A 26,354-nucleotide genomic window follows, 5' to 3' on the forward strand; every position below is an offset into this window, starting at 1 on the left:
AGTTATACTTCGCCCCTCTCACCTTGAGCCCGTGACCCCTCGTGATTGTCACCTCCGACCTGGGAAAAAGCTTCCCACTGTTCACCCTATCTATCCCCTTCATAATCTTGTACACCTCTATTAGATCTCCCCTCATTCTCCGTCTTTCCAGGGAGAACAACCCCAGTTTACCCAATCTCTCCTCATAGCTAAGACCCTCCATACCAGGCAACATCCTGGTAAACCTTCTCTGCACTCTCTCTAACGCCTCCACGTCCTTCTGGTAGTGTGGCGACCAGAACTGGACGCAGTACTCCAAATGTGCCCGAACCAGCGTTCTATACAGCTGCATCATCAGACTCCAGCTTTTATACTCTATACCCCGTCCTATAAAGGCAAGCATACCATATGCCTTCTTCACTTCCTTCTCCACCTGTGTTGCCACCTTCAAGGATTTGTGGACTTGCACACCTGGGTCCCTCTGTGTTTCTATACTCCTGATGACTCTGCCATTTATTGTATAACTCCTCCCTACATTATTTCTTCCAAAATGCATCACTTCGCATTTATCCGGATTAAACTCCATCCGTGACACCCTACCTGGTGACCCAGGTAGGGTGTCACGGTAGCACAGTGGTTAGCACTGCTGCTTCACAGCTCCAGGGATCTGGGTTCGATTCCCGGCTCAGGTCACTGTCTGTGTGGAGTTTGCACATTCTCCTCGTGTCTGCATGGGTTTCCTCCGGGTGCTCCGGTTTCCTCCCACAGTCCAAAGATGTGTGGGTTAGGTTGATTGGCCATGCTAAAATTGCCCTTAGTGTCCTGGGATGCGTAGGTTAGAGGGATTAGTGGGTAAATATGTAGGGATATGGGTGTAGGGCCTGGGTGGGATTGTGGTCGGTGCGGACTCGATGGGCCGAATGGCCTCTTTCTGTGCTGTAGGGTTTCTAAGATTTCTAAGACCTTATCTCTGAGGGGTGTTTGGAGGTGAATGTATGGATTACTGCTACCTACCAGGGAGTCCATGGGAGAGAGGGCACCGGACAGCCAGGAGTGAGAGGGGAACCTAAGTAAGAGGGTTGTGGGTCTGGAAGAGGTTGCACATGGGTTTGGGAGGGGTGCTCGGAAGTCATGGGGGTTGGTGAGGTGGGGGAGGGGAGGAAGTGTTGAGTGTAAGCCCTGAGGGAGCTGAGTGTGGACCTGAGAGGCTAACCCCACAGTGGGGCTCCGGCTCCCTTTTTGGGGTTTGAGTGGAGGCTTGAGAGGAAATTTTGACCCTGGGGGTTTGCTGTAGCCTGGGGGGCTGGAGGGGCAGCACAGGGGGTGAAGGCCATGTTCCCAGGCAGGGGTGAGTGTGGCAGGTGATATTGTGGCAGCTGCATTTGGCATGGCATTGAGAGGGCTAATGGCCTGGTCCCATAAGGGGCCAAGGACACTTTCAGTGAGAGGGCAACAAAGCAACTAACAGATCTCATCCAACCTGAGGTTGGATCAATAGGGGAAGATCTGTGAAATCTTGAGGGGCCCTGGCAGTGGGTCAGGAACACTGGGAGTTGCGCTGTGTGGATATCCACAATACAAGACTGATGGGAGGTGCAACATTGGGGAATAGGGTCTGCCACTGCTGTTATCCGATCCTGTTAACTTTAATATGGCATCAATGAGCTTACCTCTGGATTTTATTGAGTACAAATTTAACCATCTACCATGGTGGGATTCAAGCAGGAGCCCCAGAGCATTGCCCTACATTTGTGGATTACCAGTTCAGTGACCATACTATGAGGCCACAGGATGTTTATTTCAGTTTACAAATTGAAATTTAACCATCTACTGTGGTGAGATTGATTCATTAATGGTCACTCATTCTCTTTCTCCACTTTCAGTTATGTCACAGATACAAATATGGAGTCTGATGATTAGACGGTTATCCTGCTAGCCATGATGTAGGAGAGAGAGAGAGAGAGACGATGCCCACAATGCCCGTGTCAAAGTGTGATTGCACGGAAACAGGACAGGATCCCCCAGAAGGAAGTGGTGGCAGGGCCTGCTCAATTGCCAGAGGCTGGATCACAGAGAGTGGTCGCTTGGTCGGTATATTACCGGGCAAGAGTTTACCGATGGCGGATGACATACTTGAAGATGAGTGACAACCAATGCAAGAGGAGAGTCTGGATGTCCAGGGACACTGTCACACATCTCTGCCAAGTTCTGCATGAGGCGGCGCCCCATGCCGAGGAGGTCATCCGTTGCCTGTCACCTGAAAGCTCACAGCCGCCTTAATTATCTATCTTAGTGACTCCATGCAGGGCGACACTGGTGACCTTTCTGGCATCTCCCAGGAATCTGCATGTAATTTTCACCAGAACCAGGGGAGCTAGGATACCAGAGTCATGGGGTTCACCTGCATAGTTGCTTTGAACAAATCCAGGGTGCATGCATGTGATTCTCTGTGCTCCATGGCATCATGAACCACGAGAGCTACCACTCCCTAATGTCCAATTGTCTGCTACCATGCATCCTGCACGTGTGTGCCAAGTTCCTGGGGAACGTCCATGACATCAGTAGCCTAGGCCGCTCTCAGATACCGGAGGTATTTGAGGGAGCTCAGTGGCTACAAGGTTGGCTCCTTGGGACAAAGGGTAACTCCTAGTACATGGCTGGTGGTGTCTGTGTGGAGTCCATGGAGTGCAGCAGGGACCCGTTACAACACGGCTCCTGCTGCAACTCGTGCATTGGTAGAGCAGATGACCAGCATCCTGAAGATGTGTTTTTAGTGCCTGGACTTGTCAGATGGAGTCATCCAGTACAGTCACAGCAATTTTGCGCATCGTTGTGGTGTGTTGTGCCTTCCACCAACCTTGTGCTGCAATGTGGTGAGGAGTTGTCAGAGGAGGAGAAGGAAGTGCAACACACCTCCTCTGATGAGAAGGACATCAAGAAAGGCATTGGAGGAAGCAGAAGAAGTTGGTCAGGTGATAGTGAGGACACAAATGGGGAGGAGAGCTCAGGATGCCCTGACAGCTTCTCACGAGGAGGTCACTGAGGTCACATCATGGTAGGTGGGACAGCATGATTGCAGCCCTGATATTGCTCCTGCCCATGGTTCATACAGTGTAGAGGGTTGATGATAACTTGTAGTGAGGACAAAGCATTGCTCCTCAAAGATCTACTGTGAATGTCTGACTCCTGCCTGGCTAAGACAGCTCATGAGCTCTCATTGACCATGGTAATTTCAGGGCAATGATACACGACAGACCCATCTCTGCTGATGCAATCGCCTCCTTAGTTAGGATGCGGATCTGTTTCACAGGTGCCAGAAGAACAGCTCTCACAAAGACATAGCTGCTGGGTAACTTGTGGCGAGATCACAAGAGCTCCTTGTGCACTCCTTGTTACATCACTGTACTTTGTCAGTTTGAGGGAATGCCAACCAATCAGCTGACAACCTCGCAGACAGGAAATGGAAATGGTGCCACTGGTGAGCATCCAGACTTTATGTGACAGATGGCAGGACATGCAACAATCAAATTAGAGCAAGGAGGCACAATGAGGACAATATGCGATTTTTAATACATAACATAGGTGTTCACACACTAACCTAAGTGCTCAAGATGTAAATGTGCCTAACTGCACCCATGCCCACACTGTGATAGTCTATTTTCTTCACCTTCTTAATTGTACCGCTACATCTTGGTGTTTCCCCAGAGTTCATAGCAAAGGTGGAGATGGCTTGCTGTCTGCCATACCCTCTTGCATCAAATTACCTTGACATATGTCCTGAGGAAGGCCTATAAGGACTCGGCCTGCCTACGGGCAGCAGAGGTGTGTTGGTGCCATTCTCATGGGCCTGGATACTGGAGCTATGTTAATCACAGGAAGAAGGGAGTCAGGTAGGCTGGACACCCCCAGGGTCTCCTGGGTGGAAAGCCCCAGGTTATACAGCAACTGATCCTCCTCCCAATGGTTGTTTGATGACCCCTGGGTTCTTCCATGGGATGCAGGGGAACAAAGAACAAAGAACAAGACCAGCACAGGAACAGGCCCTTCGGCCCTCCAAGCCTGCACCGCTCATGTGCCCAACTAGACCATTCGTTTGTATCCCTCTATTCCCAGTCTGTTCATGTGGCTATCTAGATAAGTCTTAAACGATCCCAGCGCGTCCGCCTCAATCACCTTGCTTGGCAGTGCATTCCAGGCCCCCACCACCCTCTGTGTAAAATACGTCCCCCTGACATCTGTGTTGAACCTTGCTCCCCTCACCTTGAACCTGTGACCCCTTGTGTTCGTCACCTCTGACCTGGGAAAAAGCTTCCCACTGTTCACCCTATCTATGCCCTTCATAATTTTATACACCTCTATTAGGTCGCCACTCATCCTCCGTCTTTCCAGGGAGAACAACCCCAGTTTACCCAATCTCTCCTCATCGCTAAGACCCTCCATACCAGGCAACATCCTGGTAAACCTTTTCTGTACTCTCTCCAAAGTCTCCACGTCCTTCTGGTAGTGTGGCGACCAGAACTGGACGCAGTATTCCAAATGTGGCCTAACCATCGTTCTATACAGCTGCAACATCATATGCCAACTTTTATATTCTATGCCCCGTCCAATAAAGGCAAGCATGCCATATGCCTTCTTCACCACCCTCTCCACCTGTGCTGCCACCTTTAAGGATCTGTGGACTTGTACACCCAGGTCCCTCTGTGTGTCGATACTCCTGATGGTTCTGCCATTTATTGTATCGCTCCCCCTTACATTCGATCTACCGAAATGCATCACTTCGCATTTAGAACATAGAACATAGAAAAATACAGCACAAACAGGCCCTTCGGCCCACATGTTGCACCGGCCATGTCCCTACCTACCTAGGCTTATATATAGGCTTACCTATAACCCTCAATCCTATTAAGTTCCATGTACTCATCCAGAAGTCTCTTAAAAGACCCTATCGAGTTTGCCTCCACCACCACTGACGGCAGCCGATTCCACTCACCCACCACCCTCTGAGTGAAAAACTTACCCCTGACATCTCCTCTGTACCTACTCCCCAGCACCTTAAACCTGTGTCCTCTCGTAGCAGCCATTTCAGCCCTGGGAAAAAGCCTCCGAGAATCCACCCGATCTATACCTCTCAACATCTTGTACACCTCTATCAGGTCACCTCTCATCCTTCGTCTCTACAAGGAGAAAAGACCGAGCTCCCTCAACCTATCTTCATAAGGCATGCCAACCAATCCAGGCAACATCCTTGTAAATCTTCTCTGCACCCTTTCAATAATTTCCACATCCCTCCTGTAATGAGGCGACCAGAACTGAGCACAGTACTCTGAGTGGGGTCTGACGAGGGTCTTATAAAGCTGCATCATTATCTCCTGACTCCTAAACTCAATCCCTCGATTGATGAAGGCCAGCGCACCATACGCCTTCTTAACCACCTCCTCTACCTGCGAGGCCGATTTAAAAGTCCGATGGACCCGGACCCCAAGGTCCTTCTGATCCTCTACACTGCTAAGAGTCTTATCCTTGATATTATACTCCTTCATCCCATTTGACCTGCCAAAATGGACCACGACACATTTATCCGGGTTGAAGTCCATCTGCCACTTCTCCGCCCAGTCTTGCATCCTATCTATGTCACGCTGCAGCTTCTGACATCCCTCCAAACTATCCACAACACCACCAACCTCCGTGTCGTCGACAAACTTACCAACCCATCCCTCCACTTCCTCATCCAGGTCATTTATGAAAATGACAAACAGCAAGGTCCCAGAACAGATCCCTGGGGCACTCCACTGGTGACCGACCTCCATTCAGAAAAAGACCCATCTACAACCACTGTCTGCCTTCTGCAGGCAAGCCAGTTCTGGATCCACAAGGCAACACCCCCTTGGATCCCATGCCCTCTCACTTTGTCGAGAAGTCTTGCATGGGGGACCTTATCGAACGTCTTGCTGAAGTCCATGTAAACCACATCTACCGCTTTTCCTTCGTCAACGTGTTTAGTCACATTTTCAAAGAACTCCACCAGGCTCGTAAGGCACGATTTGCCTTTGACAAAGTTGTGCTGACTACTTTTGCGCATACTAAACTTCTCTAAATGTTCATAAATCCTGTCCCTCAGGATCTTCTCCATCAACTTACATCGAGGGCCGAAGGGCCTGTACTGTGCTGTAATGTTCTATGTTCGATGTTCTATGTTAGACTCACCGGTCGGTAATTTCCTGGGCGATCCCTATTCCCTTTCTTGAATATAGGAACCACATCCGCAATCCTCCAATCCTCTGGAACCTCTCCCGTCTCCGTCGACGACACAAAGATCATCGCCAGAGGCTCTGCAAGCTCTTCCCTCGCCTCCCACAGTAACCTGGGGTACATCCCATCCGGTCCCGGCGACTTATCTATCTTGATGCTGTTCAAAATTTCCAACACATCCTCTTTTTTGATGTCCACATACTCAATCTTTTCAGTCCACCTCAATCCTGTAGTACAACCACCCAGGTCTTTTTCCACCGTGAATACCAAGGTAAAATATTCATTCAGCACCTCTGCTATTTCTTCCGGTTCTATACAGACTTTCTCACCTTCACATTTTATCGGTCCTATTCCTTCACATCTCATCCTTTTACTCTTCACATATTTATAGAACGCCTTAGGGTTCTCCTTAATCTTACCTGCCAAGGCCTTCTCGTGACCCCTTCTGGCTCTTCTAATTTCTTTCTTAAGTCCCTTCCTACAAGCCGTATACTCATCTAGATCCCTATCATCGTCTAGCTCTCTGAACCTTTTGTACACTTTCCTTTTCTTTTTGACTCAGTTCAGCACAGCTTTCGTGCACCACGGTTCCGTAACCTACCAAAACCTCCCTGTCTCATGCAGAACTCCAGACAAACATTCCTTGAAAATCTGCCACCTTACTTCGGCACTTTTCCTCGAGAATACCTCCTTCCAATTTACGCCTCTAATCTCCTGCCTGATGGCTTCATATTTCCCCTTACTCCAGATAAACACTTTCCTCGCTTGCCTGATCCTATCTCTTTCCAACGCTAGCGTAAAGGAGATAGAGTTATGATCACTATCCCCAAGATGCTCCCCCACTGAGAGATCCGACACCTGTCCAGGCTCATTAGCCAGTACCAGATCGAGTACAGGCTCTCCTCTTGTAGGCTTATCCACATGCTGTGTCAGGAAACCCTCCTGAACACACCTAAGAAACTCCTCCCCATCCAAATCCCTTACCCTAGGGATATTCCAATCGATGTTTGGGAAATTAAAGTCTCCCATCATGACAACCCTGTTATTACTACATCTCTCCAGGATCTGTTTCCCTATCTGCTCCTCAACATCCCTGTTACTATTGGGCGGCCTGTAGAAAACAGCCAACAAAGTTATCGACCCCTTCCCGCTCCGAACTTCCACCCACAGAAACTACGTAGACAATCCCTCCATGGCTTCCACCTTCTCTACAGCTGTGACACTATCCCTGATCAGCAGTGCCACTCCCCCCCCTCTTTTGCCTCCCTCTCTGTCCTTTCTGAAACATCTGAAACCCGGCACCTGAAGTATCCAGTCCTGTCCCTGTCCCCAAGTCTCCGTAATGGCCACCACATCACACTTCCAAGCATCGATCCACACTCTAAGCTCACCCACTTTATTCACTACACTCCTGGCGTTAAAATAGACGTATCTCAAACCTTTGGTCTGAGCTCTCCCCTTCTCCACCACCCGTCTATTCTCCCTCTTACACTGTGTACAATCCTTCTCTATTTGCGGGCTAACCTCCTCGCTCTCAGTCACCTCATCACGATTCCCTGGATTTATCTGGATTAAATTCCATCTGCCATTTCTCTGCCCAATGTTCCAGCCTATCTATATCCTGCTGTATTTTTTGACAATGTTCATCACTATCCGCAACTCCAGCAATCTTTGTGTCGTCCGCAAACTTACTAATCACACCAGCTACATCTTCCTCCAAATCATTTATATATATCACAAACAGCAGAGGGCCCAGTACAGAGCCCTGCGGGACACCACTAGTCACAGACCTCCAACCGGAAAAAGACCCCTCCACTGTTACCCTCTGTCTTCTATGGCGAAACACAGTAAGAAGTTTAACAACACCAGGTTAAAGTCCAACAGGTTTATCTGGTAGCAAAAGCCACACAAGCTTTCGGTGCTCCAAGCCCCTTCTTCAGGTGAGTGGGAATCCTGTTCACAAACAGGGCAGATAAAGACACAAACTCAATTTACATGAATAATGGTTGGAATGCGAATACTTACAACTAATCAAGTCTTTAAGAAACAAAACAACGTGAGTGGAGAGAGCATCAAGACAGGCTAAAAAGATGTGTATTGTCTCCAGACAAGACAGCCAGTGAAACTCTGCAGGTCCAGGCAACTGTGGGGGTTACAAATAGTGTGACATGAACCCAATATCCCGGTTGAGGCCGTCCTCGTGTGTGCGGAACCTGGCTATCAGTTTCTGCTCAGCGACTCTGCGCCGTCGTGTGTCGCGAAGGCTGCCTTGGAGAACACTTACCCGAATATCAGAGGCCGAATGCCCGTGACCGCTGAAGTGCTCCCCAACAGGAAGAGAACAGTCTTCCCTGGTGATTGTCGAGCGGTGTTCATTCATCCGTTGTCGCAGCGTCTGCATAGTTTCCCCAATGTACCATGCCTCGGGACATCCTTTCCTGCAGCGTATCAGGTAGACAACGTTGGCCGAGTTGCAAGAGTATGTACCGTGTACCTGGTGGATGGTGTTCTCACGTGAGATGATGGCATCTGTGTCGATGATCCGGCACGTCTTGCAGAGGTTGCTGTGGCAGGGTTGTGTGGTGTCGTCACTGTTCTCCTGAAGGCTGGGTAGTTTGCTGCGGACAATGGTCTGTTTGAGGTTGTGCGGTTGTTTGAAGGCAAGAAGTGGGGGTGTGGGGATGGCCTTGGCAAGATGTTCGTCTTCATCAATGACACGTTGAAGGCTCCGGAGGAGATGCTGTAGCTTCTCTGCTCCGGGGAAGTACTGGACGACAAAGGGTACTCTGTCCACTGTGTCCCGTGTTTGTCTTCTGAGGAGATCGGTGCGGTTTTTCGCTGTGGCGCGTTGGAACTGTTGATCAATGAGTCGAGTGCTATATCCTGTTCTTATGAGGGCATCTTTCAGCGTCTGGAGGTGTCTGTTGCGATCCTCCTCATCCGAGCAGATCCTGTGTATACGGAGGGCTTGTCCGTAGGGGATGGCTTCTTTAACGTGTTTAGGGTGGAAGCTGGAGAAGTGGAGCATCGTGAGGTTATCCGTGGCTATCTATGGCTAAGCCAGTTCTCCACCCATCTAGCTAGCTCACCTTGTATCCCGTGCGATTTAACCTTTTGCACCAGCCTGTCATGAGGGACCTTGTCAAACGCTTTACTAAAATCCATATAGACGACATCCACGGCCCTTCCCTCGTCAATCGTTTCTGTCACCTCCTCAAAAAACTCAACCAAATTTGTGAGGCATGACCTCCCTCGTACAAAACCATGCTGTCTATCGCTAATGAGATTATTCAGTTCTAAATGCGCATATATCCTATCTCTAAGAATCTTCTCCAACAATTTCTCTACCATGGACGTCAAGCTCACTGGCCTATAATTATCTGGGTTAGCCTTGCTACCCTTCTTAAATAACGGGACCACATTTGCTATCCTCCAATCCTCTGGGACCTCACCTGTGTCCAGTGAAGAGACAAAGGTTTCTATTAGAGACCCAGCAATTTCATCTCTTGCCTCCCTGAGGAGTCTAGGATAGATGCCATCTGGCCCTGGGAATTTGTCTGTCTGAATGTTTCCTAAAAAACCTAACACTTCCTCCCTTGTAATTGAGATTTTTTCGAACGGGTCAACACATCTCTCTGAGACAATACCAGTCAACATGTCCATCTCCTTTGTGAATACTGATGCAAAGTATTCGTTTAGGATCTCTCCTACTTCCTTTGGTTCTGAGCATAATTCCCCTCCTTTGTCCCTGAGAGGTCTGATTCTTTCCCTAACAACCCTCTTGTTCCTAACGTATGAATAAAATGCCTTGGGATTCTCCTTAATCCTGTCTGCCAAGGACATTTCGTGACCCTTTTTGCCCTTCAAACTCCCTGTTTGAGTTCTTTTCTACTTTCTCTGTATTCCTCCAGAGCTCCATCTGTTTTTAGCTGCCTGGACCTCATGTATGCCTCTTTTTTCTTTTTGATTAGACCCACAATTTCACTCGTTATCCACGGCTCCCGAATCCTACCTTTCCTATCCTTCCTCTTTACAGGCACATGCCTGTCCTGCAGTCCTATCAACTGCTCCTTAAACGACTCCCACATGCCAGATGTGGATTTACCCTCGAACAGCCTCTCCCAATCAACAGCCACCAAATCCTGCCTAATCCGGCTGTAGTTAGCCTTCCCCCAATTTAGCACCTTACCCATAGGACAGCACTCATCTTTTTCCATTACTATCCTAAAGTTTACAGAATTGTGGTCACGATTTGCCACATGTTCCCCGACTGAAACTTTGATGACCTGACCAGGCTCATTCCCCAGTACTAGGTCCAGTATAGCCCCCTCTCTAGTTGGACTGTCAACATATTGTTCCAAAGAACCTTCCTGTACGCATTTTATAAATTCTTCCTCGTCCAGGCCCCCAGCCCTGAGCAATTTCCAGTCTATACAAGGGAAATTAAAGTCTCCCACTACAACAACCCTATTTTTTCTGCACCTGTCCAGAACCCCCAGCATCGTGACTGCGCCCTTCCTGTTTCTGAGCTCCACCCACAGTGACTCGTTACCTGACCCTTCCAAATTGTCCACCCTCTGTACCGCTGTAATATGCTCCCTAACCAGCATTGCTACTCCCCCACCTCTCCTTGCCCCTTCTCTGTCTCGCCTAAAACACTTATACCCCGGAATATTCAGCTGCCAGTCCTGTCCTTTTAACCAAGTCTCCGTCACTGCAACCACATCCAAGTTCCGCGCAAGCATTAAGGCTCTAAGCTTGTCTGTCTTGCCCGTGATGCTCCTTACATTGAAGCAGATGCACTCCAGACCTCCAGGCCCACTGAGGTCATCTTCCCCCAGAACGCTCTTCCTCTTAGATAGCCTTGTCTTGGCCCCAGCCTTGTCCCCAGCCTCTATGCTTATTGACCTATTGTTCTGATCCCCACCCCCCTGCCACATTAGTTTAAACCCACCCGAACCATACTAGCAAAACTCCCAGCTCGGATATTCGTGCCCATCCAGTTTAGGTGTAACCCGTCCTTCTTGTACAGGTGCCATCCTCTCTTGAAGACTTCCCAGTGATCAACGAATTTGAAACCCTCCCTCCTGCACCAGTCCTTTAGCCACGCGTTCAGCTGTGCAGTCTCCCTGTTCCTAGCCTCACTAGCACGTGGCACTGGGAGTAGTCCAGAGATCGCTACCCTCGAGGCCCTGCTTTTTAGCCTATTACCCAACTTCCTGAATTGCTCTCGCAGGACCTCCCTGCTCTTTCTGCCTACGTCATTTGCACCAATGTGGACAATGTCGTCTGTCTGGTTACCCGCCCCTTTTAGGATGCTTCCTACCCGCTCAGAGACATCCAGGACCCCGGCACCAGGGGGGCAGACTACCATCCTGGAGCCTCATTTGCGCCCACAGAACCGCCTTTCTGTGCCTCTAACTGTTGCATCCCCCACTACTATTGCTCTCCTCGTCCCCCTCTTTCCCTTCTGAGCCACAGAGCCCAATTCCGTGCCAGTGACCTGGTCACCATGGCTTACCCCTGGAGGGTCATTCCCCCCCCACAGTATCCAAAACGGTATACTTATTTTGGAGGGGGACAACCACAGGGGATCCCATCACTGACTGCTCTCTCCCCTTCTCTCTCCTGTCTGTCACCCATCCCTTACTGTTAAGAGGGACAACCACCAGGGTACTCCCTGGTACGTGACCTTTACCCTTCCTAACCGTGACCTACGTGTCTTCGTGGCCCTGGTGTGACAAGCTGCCTGTAACTTCTCTTTATTAACGACTCCATGAACTCCCACATCCGACACCGACAGCAACAAACTGGCCTCCCACTCACCATTACCCCTTTCTTTAAATTACTGGAAGAACGAAGAGCAGAACCTCTCTTGCCTCTGCCTGTTTACGCCGAAGCCCGTTGAGCCAAAGCCCTTCAGCTCTCACTCTGCTCCCTGCTCACTCCGCTGCCCGCGATAACGCTGCCCGCTGAATAGTGCGGTCTGCTTTTAAACCTCCCGTGCGCTAAAAAAAAACACTCCAAAAAACCCTTCCCAGAACACCCCGGAAGCTGGAGTAAGACCCAAAAGCCCTGCTGTCCTCCAGTGCTGGCAGTCGTGGATGCCCACAAGTGCTTGCGCCATTCAGTTGTTGCCCTGAACCATGGAGTTCATGCCCTGTGTCATGGCGTTTATGGTCTGAACCATGGAGTGGACATCTTCTGCCATGTAATGAATATCCTGCACCAAGGTCCTCACTGCTGATGCCACCCTTGCATTGTTGGTCTGGTTGCCTTTGAGTGCCAACACCATCTTGGACAGAAGGCAATGGAATTCCATGCAATCTGAGAAATGTAGCTGATATTCCTTCTTGATGTTTGTTACTCTGCCTTTGTTGCTCCAGCAGCTGAGGGATGACCAAGCCAAAGGGCACATCATCTGACTGGAGTTCAGCAGTGTCCTAGCCTCTAGCAGTCCTCCTCGTGCTGTATCCCTGGGACATCTGTGCCTCCGCCTGCTGTGGATCATCAGGAGTGAAGTACTCACCAATGAGTAACCCAGAAGCCTGTTTATTAATTATTCTCTGCGCTGGTTGAGGTTGCGGGTGACAGCTGTGATGCCTCTTTGATGGGAACATCTGAAAACCTCTTTTCAGCAGTCTCCAATATCCTACAGGAGGATGGGCTCGACTGATTTGCCAGCATTGGAGGGAAGTTGGTATTAGTGCATGGCAGGGGTATGAAGATAGAAAAGAACAACTCATGTGTGGCTCACAGGATAGATTAATTTGTTGTGGGGTCTTCACATTTTCGTCTTGCACCCACCTCGCCCTAAACTCAATAGTGGTCTTGTTCTTCCCTCACAAGCTCTAAGGCTCGATTCAAATGGAGTTAATATTTTCAACGCAGGCATTACTCCACACGCCTGTACTCTCTCCCTTCTAATATGAGCCAACTTTCCTGCAATGAGACAGCTGGGAAAAGTGTAAACAGGATGCGTGCAGGATCAGATGGTAAAGGGGTCTAGTAGGTGTGTTTGGTCGGTGGGAACTGGGATGTGATGAGGAGAGAGGCTGCAGTGGAGATGAGGAGACGTGTGAGAGTGAGTGCTTGGGCCCCATTAGGCAGCAGTGAGTAAGTTCTCAGTAGGTGTATGATAGGTGTGCGAGTGAGTGAGTGTTGAGAAATGAGAGGAGTGGTTGAACGGAAGAGGTCATTCATCTTTTTCCTGCACTTGATGCACATGTCTCCTCATCTCCATTGCAGCCTCTCTCCTCATCACACCCCAGTTCCCACCGACCAAACACACCTGCTAGACTCCCTTACCATCTGTCCTCCTCTGCAGGACACAGGTGCTGACCAGCACTGGCACCAGCTCCCTTGCAAGGTTCGTAACCTTCCGAGACTGCGGGAAGTGTCCATAATGTCAATGGATGAGAGGCTGGTTTGTGTGGAAAATTCTCACAGTTGGCATTTCTGACTAAGTAACATTGGTGGCACAGGTGCACCCCTGTGGTGGTCTAGGTTCCACATTTTGCATGTACTGTTTCTGTATTTATTTGTGTCCTTTCATAGATCAGTTGTTGCAAATTATTTTCTTCTTTTGATGTCGGTCTGAAAACATGAGCTTGATGAATAACACAAAATAGGAAGATTCACATTGTTAGTGCCCCATCTTCAAAACATTAATGGTGACGCCAAGGGCTATCATGCTCATTATGACTTGACTTTATTCCCATTTTTTAAAAAAGTCCACTCAATGGGATAACAATATAATTCTTTAAATTCCAGGATCCATAGTATTTTGCTCTTATTATAACTTTTAATTCTATGCCTTATTTTTAAAAAATATTTCAATCTTTCTAGTATCATAGTTATTAAATAATTCAAATTCCAGGTTACTATGACAAAAGGAGTTCCAAATTTGATAAATACAATTCAAATGATCCACAATGTGTCTCAACACTACAACACCTCGCAACAGATGACCTCTCTCTTTATTAAGGTTGGTATTTTAATTTGATTTTATAAATTCATTCTCAGAATCAATCTGCATATTGGTAATTCTGCTGTAATATTGTGTGTTATCAACTTTAGATCACAAATCAAATGGTTACAGCCTGCAAAGAATATATCACTGAAGATGGTACTGCTCGTGTGTGGGACCAGAATTCTGAAATTGTTATTAATAAAATGGAGGTAAAACTTTCGATGTTACATAGTTTTACATAGTATTTACAACACTGAAACAGAACATTCATTCAACTGGTGTTCATAGTCTACACAAGTCTATCCCATCCTTCCTTATCTAACCTCATTTTCTTTCCTTAAAGTAAAGTTTATTTATTAGTCACAAGTAGTCTTACATTAACATTGCAATGAAGTTACTGAAAATCCCCCAGTCGCCACACACCGGCGCCTGTTCGGGTACACTGATGGAGAATTTAGCATGGCCAATTCATCTAACCTGCAAATCTTTGGACTGTGGGAGAAAACCGGAGCACCCGGAGGAAACCCACGCAGACACAGGGAGAATGTGCAAACTCCACACAGACAGTGACTCAAGCCAAGAATCAAACCTGGGTCCCTGGCGCTGTGGGGCAGCAGTGCTAACCACTGTGCCACCATGCCGCCCTCTTTGATTTGCCCTCATGTTTAAGCCGAGCTTCCCCTCAAACACATCAGTGTTAGTCATCTAAATGAGTCCTTGCTGCAATTCTAAACAGAAGTTTCTCTTAAATTCTCAAATAAATTTAAATGTGACTATCTTATAACTATGGACTCTGATTTTCCCTCTCCGATACCCACCTCGACTACGCCATCCCGATTATTCTGCACCGTCCGACTACTCTTTTAATCTCCTGACTACTCCCCACTCCTGACTACCCCAATGCCCAATTACTCCAATGGACTAACTTGCACACCCTCCCTGACTTCCCTCCCAACCTTCAACTACTCTGACCACTACCCCAGACTTGACTTTCCCAACCCTCAATCCTCCAATCTGACTAATCCTCTGACTACACCCCACTGACTAACCCCCAACTCTTGACTATCCCACTGACAACCCCCACACTCCCCTGACTACTCCCTCACCCCTTGACTACTCCAACCCACAATTCTCCAGCGTAACTAAGTCCTCACCCTAACTACACCCCCTCAAACAGCCCTGACTATCCCCCATCCCAGAAACTAGCTCCCCATTTCCATGCAGACTACCCTACCACTCCCCCTTTACACTCCCACCCCTTGATAAGCCTCTCCTCCCTGTGACTATTCTGCTTAATCCTTCAATTACCGCCCTGACTACCTGACACCCCCATTGACCATCCCCTAACCACATGACATCCCCCCTCACTGACCAAGTGGTACCCCCCAACCCCACTGACTACCGAATACCCACTCCTGACCACCCAACCTTCATTGCAGAAGTGCAAAAGTGCTTAGCTTATATGCCGATAACTTCTCCCTGGCTTCTCAAAGTGGCTGAACCTTTAAAGCTACCTGCTTGAAAGCAGCTAGTGCCATTTAAAAGCAGGTGTGGCTTCCATACCACCGACTTAGCTGGATACAAGGCCTGGGGAATTTGCTGCACTACACTGTTCTTGCCCAAACTGAGTCAGGAGGTCAGGTGAGAAAGGAATGATTTCAGTTCCAGTAGGATCAGAGTAGCAGTCAGATTATGGTTGCCACTCTATGGAAGTTTTGGGCAAAGGAAAAGCAAAACATTGGATAAAGACCTGGGGGTGGTTCAGGATAAGAGTCTGGAAAATATAGGGTTAATATGAGACTGAGTACATGAACAGTGATGTAAGAGACCTGCACCCAGTCTTGTGTTGGACTTAGCCATGCATATCAGCAAAAATAGAAACAGCTCTTAGCTCGTACTTTTTACTGTATATTTGTCAATAGTTCTCAGAGAAAAGAAAGACTCACAACGATGTATGATTACAGCGATTGTTTCAGACCTAACACTATATTCAAAACCCTACAACATTCATGTCTGGCACCCACTGATCCCATCAGATCTCAAAGCTATGGGGGAAGGATTTTCCACCTCTTTTCGGTGGGAGGGAAAGCCAGTGGGGGCGGTGATTCCAATGGGAGGCTCCAAATGGCTTTTACATTGATAGGACTTCCATTCAGTCTCCACCAACGATGTTATAGGATTCCCACCATGAAATGATGGGAACACCATTACCATACAGCGAAATATCATTACCAGGCTTCTCCACTCATTCCCTCACGTTAGGAATTCTCCCTGCCGATGTGATGGCAGAGCTAGGAGGAAGTGCCAGGGAGAAATGCCAGATGAGGCTTCTGCTAGGGAGGACCTGTAGGGGTGGGTGGGGAGTTTCATGGGGTGTCCCATTAAAAAAAAAATATTTGTGAGACATGGGCACCTCTGGCAGGCCAGAATTTATTACCCACCTCTAGTTGCCCTTGGAGGACAGTTGAGAGTCAACCACATTGCTGTGGCTCTGAAATCACATGTAGTTCAGACCAGGTAAGGATGGCAGATTTCCTTGCCTAAAGGACATTAGTGAACCAGCTGAATTTTTCTGACAATTGGCAATGGTTTCATTGTCATCAGTAGATTCTTAATTCCAGATACTTTTTTGTTGAATTCAGATTCCACCATCAACTGTGGCGGGATTCAAAACCAGGTCCCCAGAGCATCAGCTGAGTTTCTGGATTAATAGTCCAGCAATAGAACCACTAAGCCATCACCACCCCATCACCTCCATGGAGGTTGTCCCATGTCCATGGGGAAGAGGGTGTTCCGTGTCCATGGGGGGGGTGTTCAGTTTCCATGGGGGAGAAGGCTTTTCTTTATTTATATTTGTAAGGGACTGAGGAAAATCTGTGGGGAAGACGTTTACCAGTGTTCTTTGTCCCTTGTGGGTTTCAGTGTCCTGTTTGCCGGGCGGGTGCTGTCAACGGGATGCTGTTGGTTGAGTAATGTGGGCTGGGCCAATGGGATTGCTCTGGGGGCGGGAAGAAAAAAAAGGCGCCAGGGAGTGAAGCAGCTGCAGAGCTGAGGAGGGAGTGTGCAGAAGAGGGACAGCCACGTTTTTTGAAGAGAAGCTTTTCAGAGGCAGTAAAAAGTCAGTTCGAAGTGAATCTTTCTCAGGTAGAACTGCTTGGTTTTTCATGACTGCCGAGGAGGACAGCCTTTAGCGCACTGGACCTGCGTTACTACACAGATAGCTCGTGGCACCTCTGCCTCGTGTGCTTGCTCCATCATCTTCCCTCTCGTAGACCCGTCTGGACTGTGTGTGTGTCGGGGTTAAGTGAGTAGTATCAGACAGGAACGGTAACAGAATGTGGTTTTCTTCAGATGTGCACCAACGGATGGGCCCCAACGTTTAAAATTCAAAGTGCTTGGTGATATTCTGAACATTTCTCAGGTTGAAACTGTTAATTGGAAAATCTTCAGTTGGGATTCTTTACTTGTTTATATCTGCTAATTATATTTGTTATTAAATTATTTTGTTATTCCGTTTACCTTGTTGTTCCAAACCTTTTCTCATGATAAGGTTTATCTCAATAACATTTTTGGAGGCACCGCGCTAAACATACTCAAATCCTTTTCATGAAAGCCTGTACTGGCATTTATGGGTAAACAGGAAATTTAGCCAGCTCACCATCAACTGCTAGGAATTCAGGATCCTGTAAATCGAACAGTTAAATAGTAGCCCCATATAGTGATCAGCAGGGGGTTACATTTTTGGAGGCACCGCTGAGATCATTCCTGTTTACCAGACAGGTCAAATAATTTTTTTCCCCATCAGTCAGTAACAGTTAACCCAGTAATTACAACAGGAAAAGTTTTTTACAGTGTTAGTAGCTCACTTAAGACAATGGACTTTTCTCAGGCTGCTGACTGGAGCCGCCAAAAGAATATCAGTCTTTCTCGTGGCATATTACTGAGCAATGTGCCAATAGATACTAGTGAGGAGACCATTGCTAGGGTCTTAAACACAGTGAAATTCTTTGGTCGCACCAAGATTTGTGGTCGCTGTGGGGATTCTACTGGCACACAGTTGTTCATACTAGTGGAGACTAGCATTGATTTAACCCCTGACACTGTACCTCCAGATGTAGGTATTGATGGAGAAGCTGGGCCATGGGCTGTGCATACGCTAGAAAGCTTGGACACACAGGATGCTGTTCCTGAAGAGGATACTTTCCATACAAAGCTGTTGTTACTACTACAACAGGAAGGCAAGTCAATGGAGGATTTTCAGGCCATAGTATCAGAAAATCAAGCTCCCAAAGTGGATGTGAACATGGATTTAGTGACTGCTATTGGCAAACTGGTGGACAAGTGCAACCAAGTGTCTACCGATGGGCCTAGCTACAGAAAGCTGAGGCTGTCTTCAGGACTGAAACCTGTACCCCCAGGTGAGGAAGAATATGATGCCTGGATGGAGCAGGCTACCCAGATGATCAGTGAGTGGCAATGCACTGACGCCGCCAAGAGACAGCGTATAGTGGAGAGTTTAAAAGGGCCTGTTGCTGACATCGTCCGATTTTTGAAAGTTAGCACTCCCACTGCTACGGCCACCAATTATTCATCTGCTCTGGACACAGCTTATGGCACCACAGAGAGTGGAGCCGACATCTTGGCCAAGTTCAGACACACATACCAGGATGAAGGAGAAAAACTCTGCTTTTCTATATCGCCTTGCCAAACTTCTCCATCGTGCTCTTCATAAGGGAGGAATTACGGCTGCAGACATGAATCGAGCTCGGATGGAACAGCTGGTCAAGGGTGCACTCACTCGAGACATGGTTGCTCTGCGTGTAAGGATGAGCCACACCCTGGACAAACCCCCTTCCTTCTTCCAGCTGATACGGGAGGTAAGAGAGGAAGAAAATTGGATTAGCGCCAGAGAAGGGGTGAAAGCTACTGCCACCGCAGCCACCGCCAGTGTACCGCAGTCCTCAGTTACGTCTGAGTTGAACAGCCTACGAAATGAGGTAAGGGAACTGACTTCTCAGGTGGCCAGGCTGTTGAGCGCTGTTCCAGTTACCCCTACATCTGAAAGTACGACAGCAAGGACTGGGTCCGTACAGCAAGCGCCAGAAGCTGCTGTTCGGGACGCGTCGCCCCGAGTGAAAATGTCCAAACCACTGCCGGCAGGAATCTTTTGCTACAGGTGTGGGCAAGATGGGCATACAAGGAGAGGGTGCAAAGAACTCGAGGATCTGAGGAAAGTGAATCAGAAGCTGATCAAAGCAAGCAGACAGCAGGGAAAGTTCTCAGGAGCCAGGTGAAGGAACGATGCTTGGTTCCATGTGAAATACGTTCCACCCACTGTTCACCCCCAGCGAAGCAAGGCTCAAAACAGTTACCTGCAGGATTAGTGGGGCCCATCTCTGGTGTACCTGTGCAAATAGAAGGAGTTTATGCAAGAGCTTTGCTTGACAGTGGCTCCCAAGTAACCATTTTGTATCGCAACTTCTACGACACCTACCTGAAACACTTACCTCTCCAGCCACTTGAAGACCTGGAAATATGGGGTTTAAACTCTCACCAATACCCATATGATGGCTACCTGTCCATACAACTCAAGTTCACTGCCGCTGTAACCGGAGTGCCGCAGACAGTTGACACTTTGGCCTTAGTATGTCCTGACCCTGTGAAAGATGACAACATTGCCGTGTTGGTGGGGACAAATACCCAGCTGGTGAGAGAGTTGGTGGAGTCCTGTAAAGAACAGGCAGGAGAACGCTTCTTGGGTACTTTGACCATACACCCCGTCCTCCGGGAAGCTTATGAGACACTCACCCAGTCTGAAACAACAGAAGGGGTAGACAAGCATGGTACTGTGTGGTTTATGATGTGGAGATGCCGGCGTTGGACTGGGGTAAACACAGTAAGAAGTTTAACAACACCAGGTTAAAGTCCAACAGGTTTATTTGGTAGCAAAAGCCACACAAGCTTTCGAGGCTCTGAGCCCCTTCTTCAGGTGAAGAAGGGGCTCAGAGCCTCGAAAGCTTGTGTGGCTTTTGCTACCAAATAAACCTGTTGGACTTTAACCTGGTGTTGTTAAACTTCTTACTGTGTGGTTTACCCAGCACAAGCCAATCACCTTGCAACCAGGACAAGTGTTTAAAGTCACTGGCCTCCCAAAAGTTCCTGGTGATTTCACAGACCAGCTAGCACTGATAGATCAGCCTATTGACACTTTTTCCCCTGAAGAGTTGTGGGTGAGGCCTGAGGTTCATCCTGCATCAGTTGTTTCCAGCAGACGCATTACTGCGACTGTGAAGAACCTGTCATCCAGAGAAATCTTTTTGAAACGTGGGACTCCAGTAGCCCATATTTTTCCAGTAGCCTCTGTTCCTCTGCCGAGGGCACAGTGTGCGGATAAAGCTGCAATCGAACTGACCCCTTCCTCTTTTGATTTTGGAGCCTCTCCTTTGCCAGAGGAGGCAAGGAGGCGTCTCTGTGAGAGAATGATGGAGAGGAAAGAGGTTTTCTCTCAGCACGAGTGGGATGTAGGTTGCTCTAAAAGCACCAGACATGAAATAAAACTGAAGGATGCAAGGCCCTTCCGAGAGAGGTCACGTCGCTTGTCGCCTGCTGACTTTGAGGATGTGCGCCAGCACCTACAGGAACTACAAAGCCATGGCATCATCTCTGAATCGCGTAGTCCCTACGCACCGCCAATAGTAGTCGTACGCAAGAAGTCAGGGAAGGTACGAATGTGCGTGGACTACCGAACCCTTAACCTTCGAACAATACCGGACCAGTACACTGTCCCAAGGATAGGAGACGCTCTTCACTGCTTGTCTGGGAGTAAATGGTTCACAGTCCTCGACCTGAGGAGCGGGTACTATCAAATACCCATGAGTGAGGCTGACAAGGAGAAGACCGCTTTTATCTGCCCGTTGGGTTTTTATCAGTTCGAACGCATGCCTCAGGGAATTTCAGGAGCACCGGCCACTTTTCAGAGAGTCATGGAACATACTGTCAGCGACATGAACTTTCTGGAGGTGTTGGTGTACCTGGATGATCTCATTGTGCTTGGACGAACCCTCGAAGAACACGAGGAGCGGTTGCTCAAAGTGAAGAAGGTCTGAAGCTGTCGCTTGACAAGTGCCAGTTTGGCAGGACTTCTGTCTCCTATGTTGGACATGTAGTGTCGCAGGACGGAATAGCGACAGACCCATCCAAGGTAGAGGCTGTTGTCTCCTGGCCAAGACCCCAAACGGTGACAGAGCTCAGATCCTTCCTTGGATTTTGTGGCTACTATCGCCGCTTTGTCAAGGACTTCTCCAAACTCTGCCGTCCCCTCAACGGACTCCTACAAGGATATCCTCCCCATCCCCGCTCCAAGGGGAGTCAGACTGCAAACTCACCTGACAAGACTTACTTCAAGCCTTCTGAACCCTTTGGCTCTCGGTGGAGTGAGCAATGTGAACATGCTAGGAACTCTTGAGCCCAGTCAAAAGTCCAAATGGAGTCAGCACATTGCACATCTGGTCCACGCGTACAACTGTACCCCAAATGAAGCTACCGGGTATTCACCCTACTTTTTAATGTTCGGGAGGGAAGCCAGACTTCCTGTGGACGTTTGCTTTGGCGTGTCAGCAGATGGGACCACAACAACTTCCCACTTGCAGTATGTGTCTAAGATGAAGAAAGAGCTGCAAGCAGCCTATCAATTGGCCCAAGCCACTTCCGCTAAAATGAACCAAAGTAACAAAGAGAGGTATGACCAGAGAGTGCGCTACCATTGCTTGAAGCCTGGGGATAGAGTCCTCATTCGAAACCTTGGCCTGAAAGGGAAACAGAAGCTTGCTGATCGGTGGAGTGCAAATCCTTATGTGGTTGAGAGTCAAATGTCTGATCTTCCTGTTTCAAAAGCCTAAAGCCTGCAGATGGTTCGGGACCCATTAAGGTCATGCACCGAAATCATATTTTGCCCCTGGGACAAGAGGTCCAATTGAGCACTGAGGTTGACTCAAATCCTACTCCCTCTCCAAGAGCCCTCAGGCGCAGTAAAGCAAAAGAAAGGAATCAAACTCCTGAGGTTCACAAAGATGACTCCGCAGCTGACGTGCCCCTGGGAGATCAAAACTCTTCAGACTCAGAGTCAGAGTATGGACATTACCCAGAGGACTTGATCATTGACAATCCGGAGGGAATCTGTGAACAACCGGAACAGGATGTCATGCCCACAGAGTCCAATCCCCCCACAAATGCTACAGAAGTGACAGAAGTCGCAGCGAGCTCAGAATCTTCAGAAGGGCTACCTTTTGTGATAGAAGAGGTAGTAACTGAGCAAAGGGAAGTAGAATCAGACCGTTCTGTTGAGGGCACTTACACTACAGACACATCTAACATAGCCAATCCAGAACCAGAGATAAGGAGATCACAGAGAGAGAGAAAGCCAGCAGACTGTTTCCATTATGCAAAGCTGGGAGAGCCGTGTGCAAAGTCTGTAGTAGTAGGACATACAAGTGTTCACTCTTTTCACCCACTATTATACCAGTCATCACACTATAAGGTACATGGTGTAATTGGTTAACTGGGTCCTATGTCATGTACTTCAGCATGGGGGCATGCTGTATTTTTGGTGGGGGGAGAATGTAAGGGACTGAGGAAAATTTGTGGGGAAGACGTTTACCAATGTTCTTTGTCCCTTGTGGGTTTCAGTGTCCTGTTTGCCGGGCGGGTGCTGTGAACAGAATGCTGTTGGTTGAGTGATGTGGGCTGGGCCAATGGGATTGCTCTGGGGGCAGGAAGAAAAAAAAGGTGCCAGGGAATGAAGCAGCTGCAGAGCTGAGGAGGGAGTGTGCAGAAGAGGGACAGCCACGTTTTTTGAAGAGAAGCTTTTCAGAGACAGTAAAAAGTCAGTTCGAAGTGAATCTTTCTCAGGTAGAACTGCTTGGTTTTTCATGACTGCCGAGGAGGACAGCCTTCAGCGCACTGGACCTGCGTTACTACACAGATAGCTCGCGGCACCTCTGCCTCATGTGCTTGCTCCATCATCTTCCCTCTCGTAGACCCGTCTGGACTGTGTGTGTGTCGGGGTTAAGTGAGTAGTATCAGACAGGAACGGTAACAGAATGTGGTTTTCTTCAGATGTGCACCAACGGATGGGCCCCAATGTTTAAAATTCAAAGTGCTTGGTGATATTCTGAACATTTCTAAGGTTGAAACTGTTAATTGGAAAATCTTCAGTTGGGATTCTTTACTTGTTTATATCTGCTAATTATATTTGTTATTAAATTATTTTGTTATTCCGTTTACCTTGTTGTTCCAAACCTTTTCTCATGATAAGGTTTATCTCAATAACATTTTTGGAGGCACCGCGCTAAACATACTCAAATCCTTTTCATGCAAGCCTGTACTGGCATTTATGGGTAAACAGGAAATTTTAGCCAGCTCACCATCAACTGCTAGGAATTCAGGATCCTGTAAATCGAACAGTTAAATAGTAGCCCCATATAGTGATCAGCAGGGGGTTACATATTCTTTTCAGATTAGGGCACCCTTTTCTTTCAGGAGCAGCTGCATGCCAGCATGCTGTCATGAGTGCTTGAAAATTTGACGGGATAAGCTAACAACCTAGCTAGCAGGCTGCCCTCTGCATTTCCCGCTTGAGGCAACACAAGAAAAAGAAAAATATTTGCCCATAATCTATCGGAGGATTATGAAAGTGAAGCAAAAAATTGCTGCCTCTCCACTGCTGTCCTGTTAAATATAATGGGTAGATTCCGAATGCTACCAAGTGTAAAGATGGCTATGTCCTGATTTGGTGGATGATGAGATCATAGAATCATAGAATAAAATCGTAGACTCCCGACAGTACAGAAAGAGGCCGTTAGGCCCATTGAGCCTGCACTGACAACAATCCCACCCAGGTCCTATCCCTGTAACCCAACTATTTACCCTGCTAATCCCCTGACACTATGGGGAAATTTGGCATGGTGAATCAACCTAATCCGCACATCTTTGGACTATGAGAAGAAACCTGAGCACCTGGAGGAAATCCACATTGACACATGGAAAACATGCAAACTCCACATCATCAACCAAGGCCAGAATTGGGTCCCTGGCACTGTGAGACGGCAGTGCTAACCACTGTGCCACCGTGCCACCATGCTAAACTTGCTCGGAAAGGGTGGCACGGTGGCATGGTGGTTAGCACTGCGCCAGAGACCCAGATTCAATTCCGGCCTCGGTCACTATTTGTGTGGAGTTTGCACTTTCTCCCCATGTCTTTCCTCTGGGTTCTCCGGTTTCCTCCCACAGTCCAAAGATGTGCGGTTTAGGTGGATTGGCCATGCTAAGTTGATCCTCGTGTCAGGGGGATTAGTAGGGTAAATGTGTGAGGTTATGGGAAGAGGGCCTGGGTGGGATTGTGGTCAGTCCTTCTATACTGTAGGGATTCTATGATTTTATGAGGAAACAGGCCCTCGTAATTTTGTTGTTACAATAGGCTGAAAGCTATTGAAAATCAAATTATATGTTTCATACCTTGATATGAAAGAAGGGAAGCTGGTCTTTCTGGAAATGATACCAGAAGCAGGGGATAGCAACAGCTGCTGCTGTGAGAAACAGTGGAAAAGACTTTTGCTGTGCTCATCAACAAGCAGAGAAAAGGAATCATTCTCTCTTCAAAGAGACAGGACTTGTGGCAAGTCAAGGACCAAGAAGTTGCCAAGTGGTGTCTTGCTGCTGGATGTCAATTTGTCAAGGTGCAAGGTTTAAAATCCAGCCAGGAAATGGGAATTTGACCCAGAGACCTGGAGACTGCGGCAGCCCGTTGCTACATTGTGCCCACGAAGAGAGTTAATGTTCTTGCATGAATCTCTCTCTCTCTCTTTATGCTTTTGTTGTTGAATAATACTCAGGACATTCGAAGGGCACTGGAAGACTTGCCCTGGCATGGTAGGATGAAAGAATTTTTGGACTTGAATGTGCAGCTAAAATTTTGTCAATGGCGCACCATTCCTGATGTTTTTGCCACCCCCAATCTTTTGCCCTTTACTGTTTCACACTCAATTTAAAGGGTGACTATTAAAAAGTCTCCTGTTCATCAGAAAGGCTGTGCTTTGCTGCCAGGGCACTGCAGTTTTCTCCACAAGACTCCTCTTCCACATCAATTTCCTCATGGCAGAGTATCGACAGAGCATCAGAAGACCCTACCACCTGACCAACGTCACACAGCAGGTGAGCAACAGTGAGATCTGAAACAGGTCCTGTGTCCAATGAAGGAAATGGATCAAGATCTGCTCTGATGCACCAGGATAGGTACCAGTGTAGCATCTCCAACAGGTGCCTCTTCTGGGGTTATCAAGAATAAACATGTGCATGATCAGCCTCAGTGTCACAAGACAAATGAATCGAAAGCATGTGGTGTGCTTTTGAGTGCTTTTAGATGCAACATGTAACTGACAGGAATGTGTGTCGGACTTGCATACAGACATTACTTGACAAGTTACTAATTCTGCACTTTGTCACGGAGGAGAAACAGATGCATAATGCCAGTGAGAGGAGGACAAGTTCCTGACTTCATTGCTTTGATAGCTGCCAAGGAAGAAGTGGTGGAGATTGCTGAGAAGGCAGAGCATGATTTACGGCAGTTGGCAAGGCTGGATGTGCCTTGCATAGGGAGTCAGAGGTGACCATATTGGTGGTGGCATATGGGTTTGATTTGATTTGATTTATTATTGTCACATATATTGGGCTGCATGAAATGTATTTCTTCTTGAGCTATACAGACAAAATGTATTGTTCATAGAGTACATGGGAGAGAAGGAAAGGAGAGGGTACAGAAGATAGTGTTACAGTCATAGCTAGGGTGTAGAGAAAGATCTATTTAATATAAGGTAGATCCATTCAAACGTCTGATGGCAACAGGATAGAAATTGCTCTTGAGTCAGTTGCTCTCAGACTTTTGAATCTTTTTCCTGATGGAAGAGGGCGGAGTATGTGCGTGGAGTCCTTGATTATGATGGCTGCTGTTGTATTCAGGTTTAATTAGGGAACGCCTTGTGGAATAATGGCTCTCTCAGAGGCTAACAAGTTTCTGGGGATAGAAGAAGTCACTTAGGGTGGTTTGCAAAAGGTGGCTAAAACAAAGCTTTTGATCAGTTGGGCCAGTGGGCTGACGAAT

At 47.9% G+C, this 26,354-nt stretch overlaps 1 protein-coding gene across 1 annotated transcript in view; it reads left to right on the forward strand.

Moving 5' to 3' along the window:
- The window catches only part of LOC144493944 (dynein axonemal heavy chain 8-like), a 1,661,706-nt gene that overhangs the window by 81,971 nt on the left and 1,553,381 nt on the right, over window positions 1-26,354 (forward strand). The window contains exons 9-10 of the mRNA XM_078213521.1: window positions 14,108-14,215; window positions 14,308-14,409. Coding sequence (XP_078069647.1) covers window positions 14,108-14,215; window positions 14,308-14,409 — 210 coding nt within the window. The remainder of the gene's footprint in view (window positions 1-14,107; window positions 14,216-14,307; window positions 14,410-26,354) is intronic.

The sequence above is a fragment of the Mustelus asterias genome, chromosome 5, assembly GCF_964213995.1.
Source record: "Mustelus asterias chromosome 5, sMusAst1.hap1.1, whole genome shotgun sequence".
Classification (NCBI taxonomy): Eukaryota; Metazoa; Chordata; class Chondrichthyes; order Carcharhiniformes; family Triakidae; genus Mustelus; species Mustelus asterias.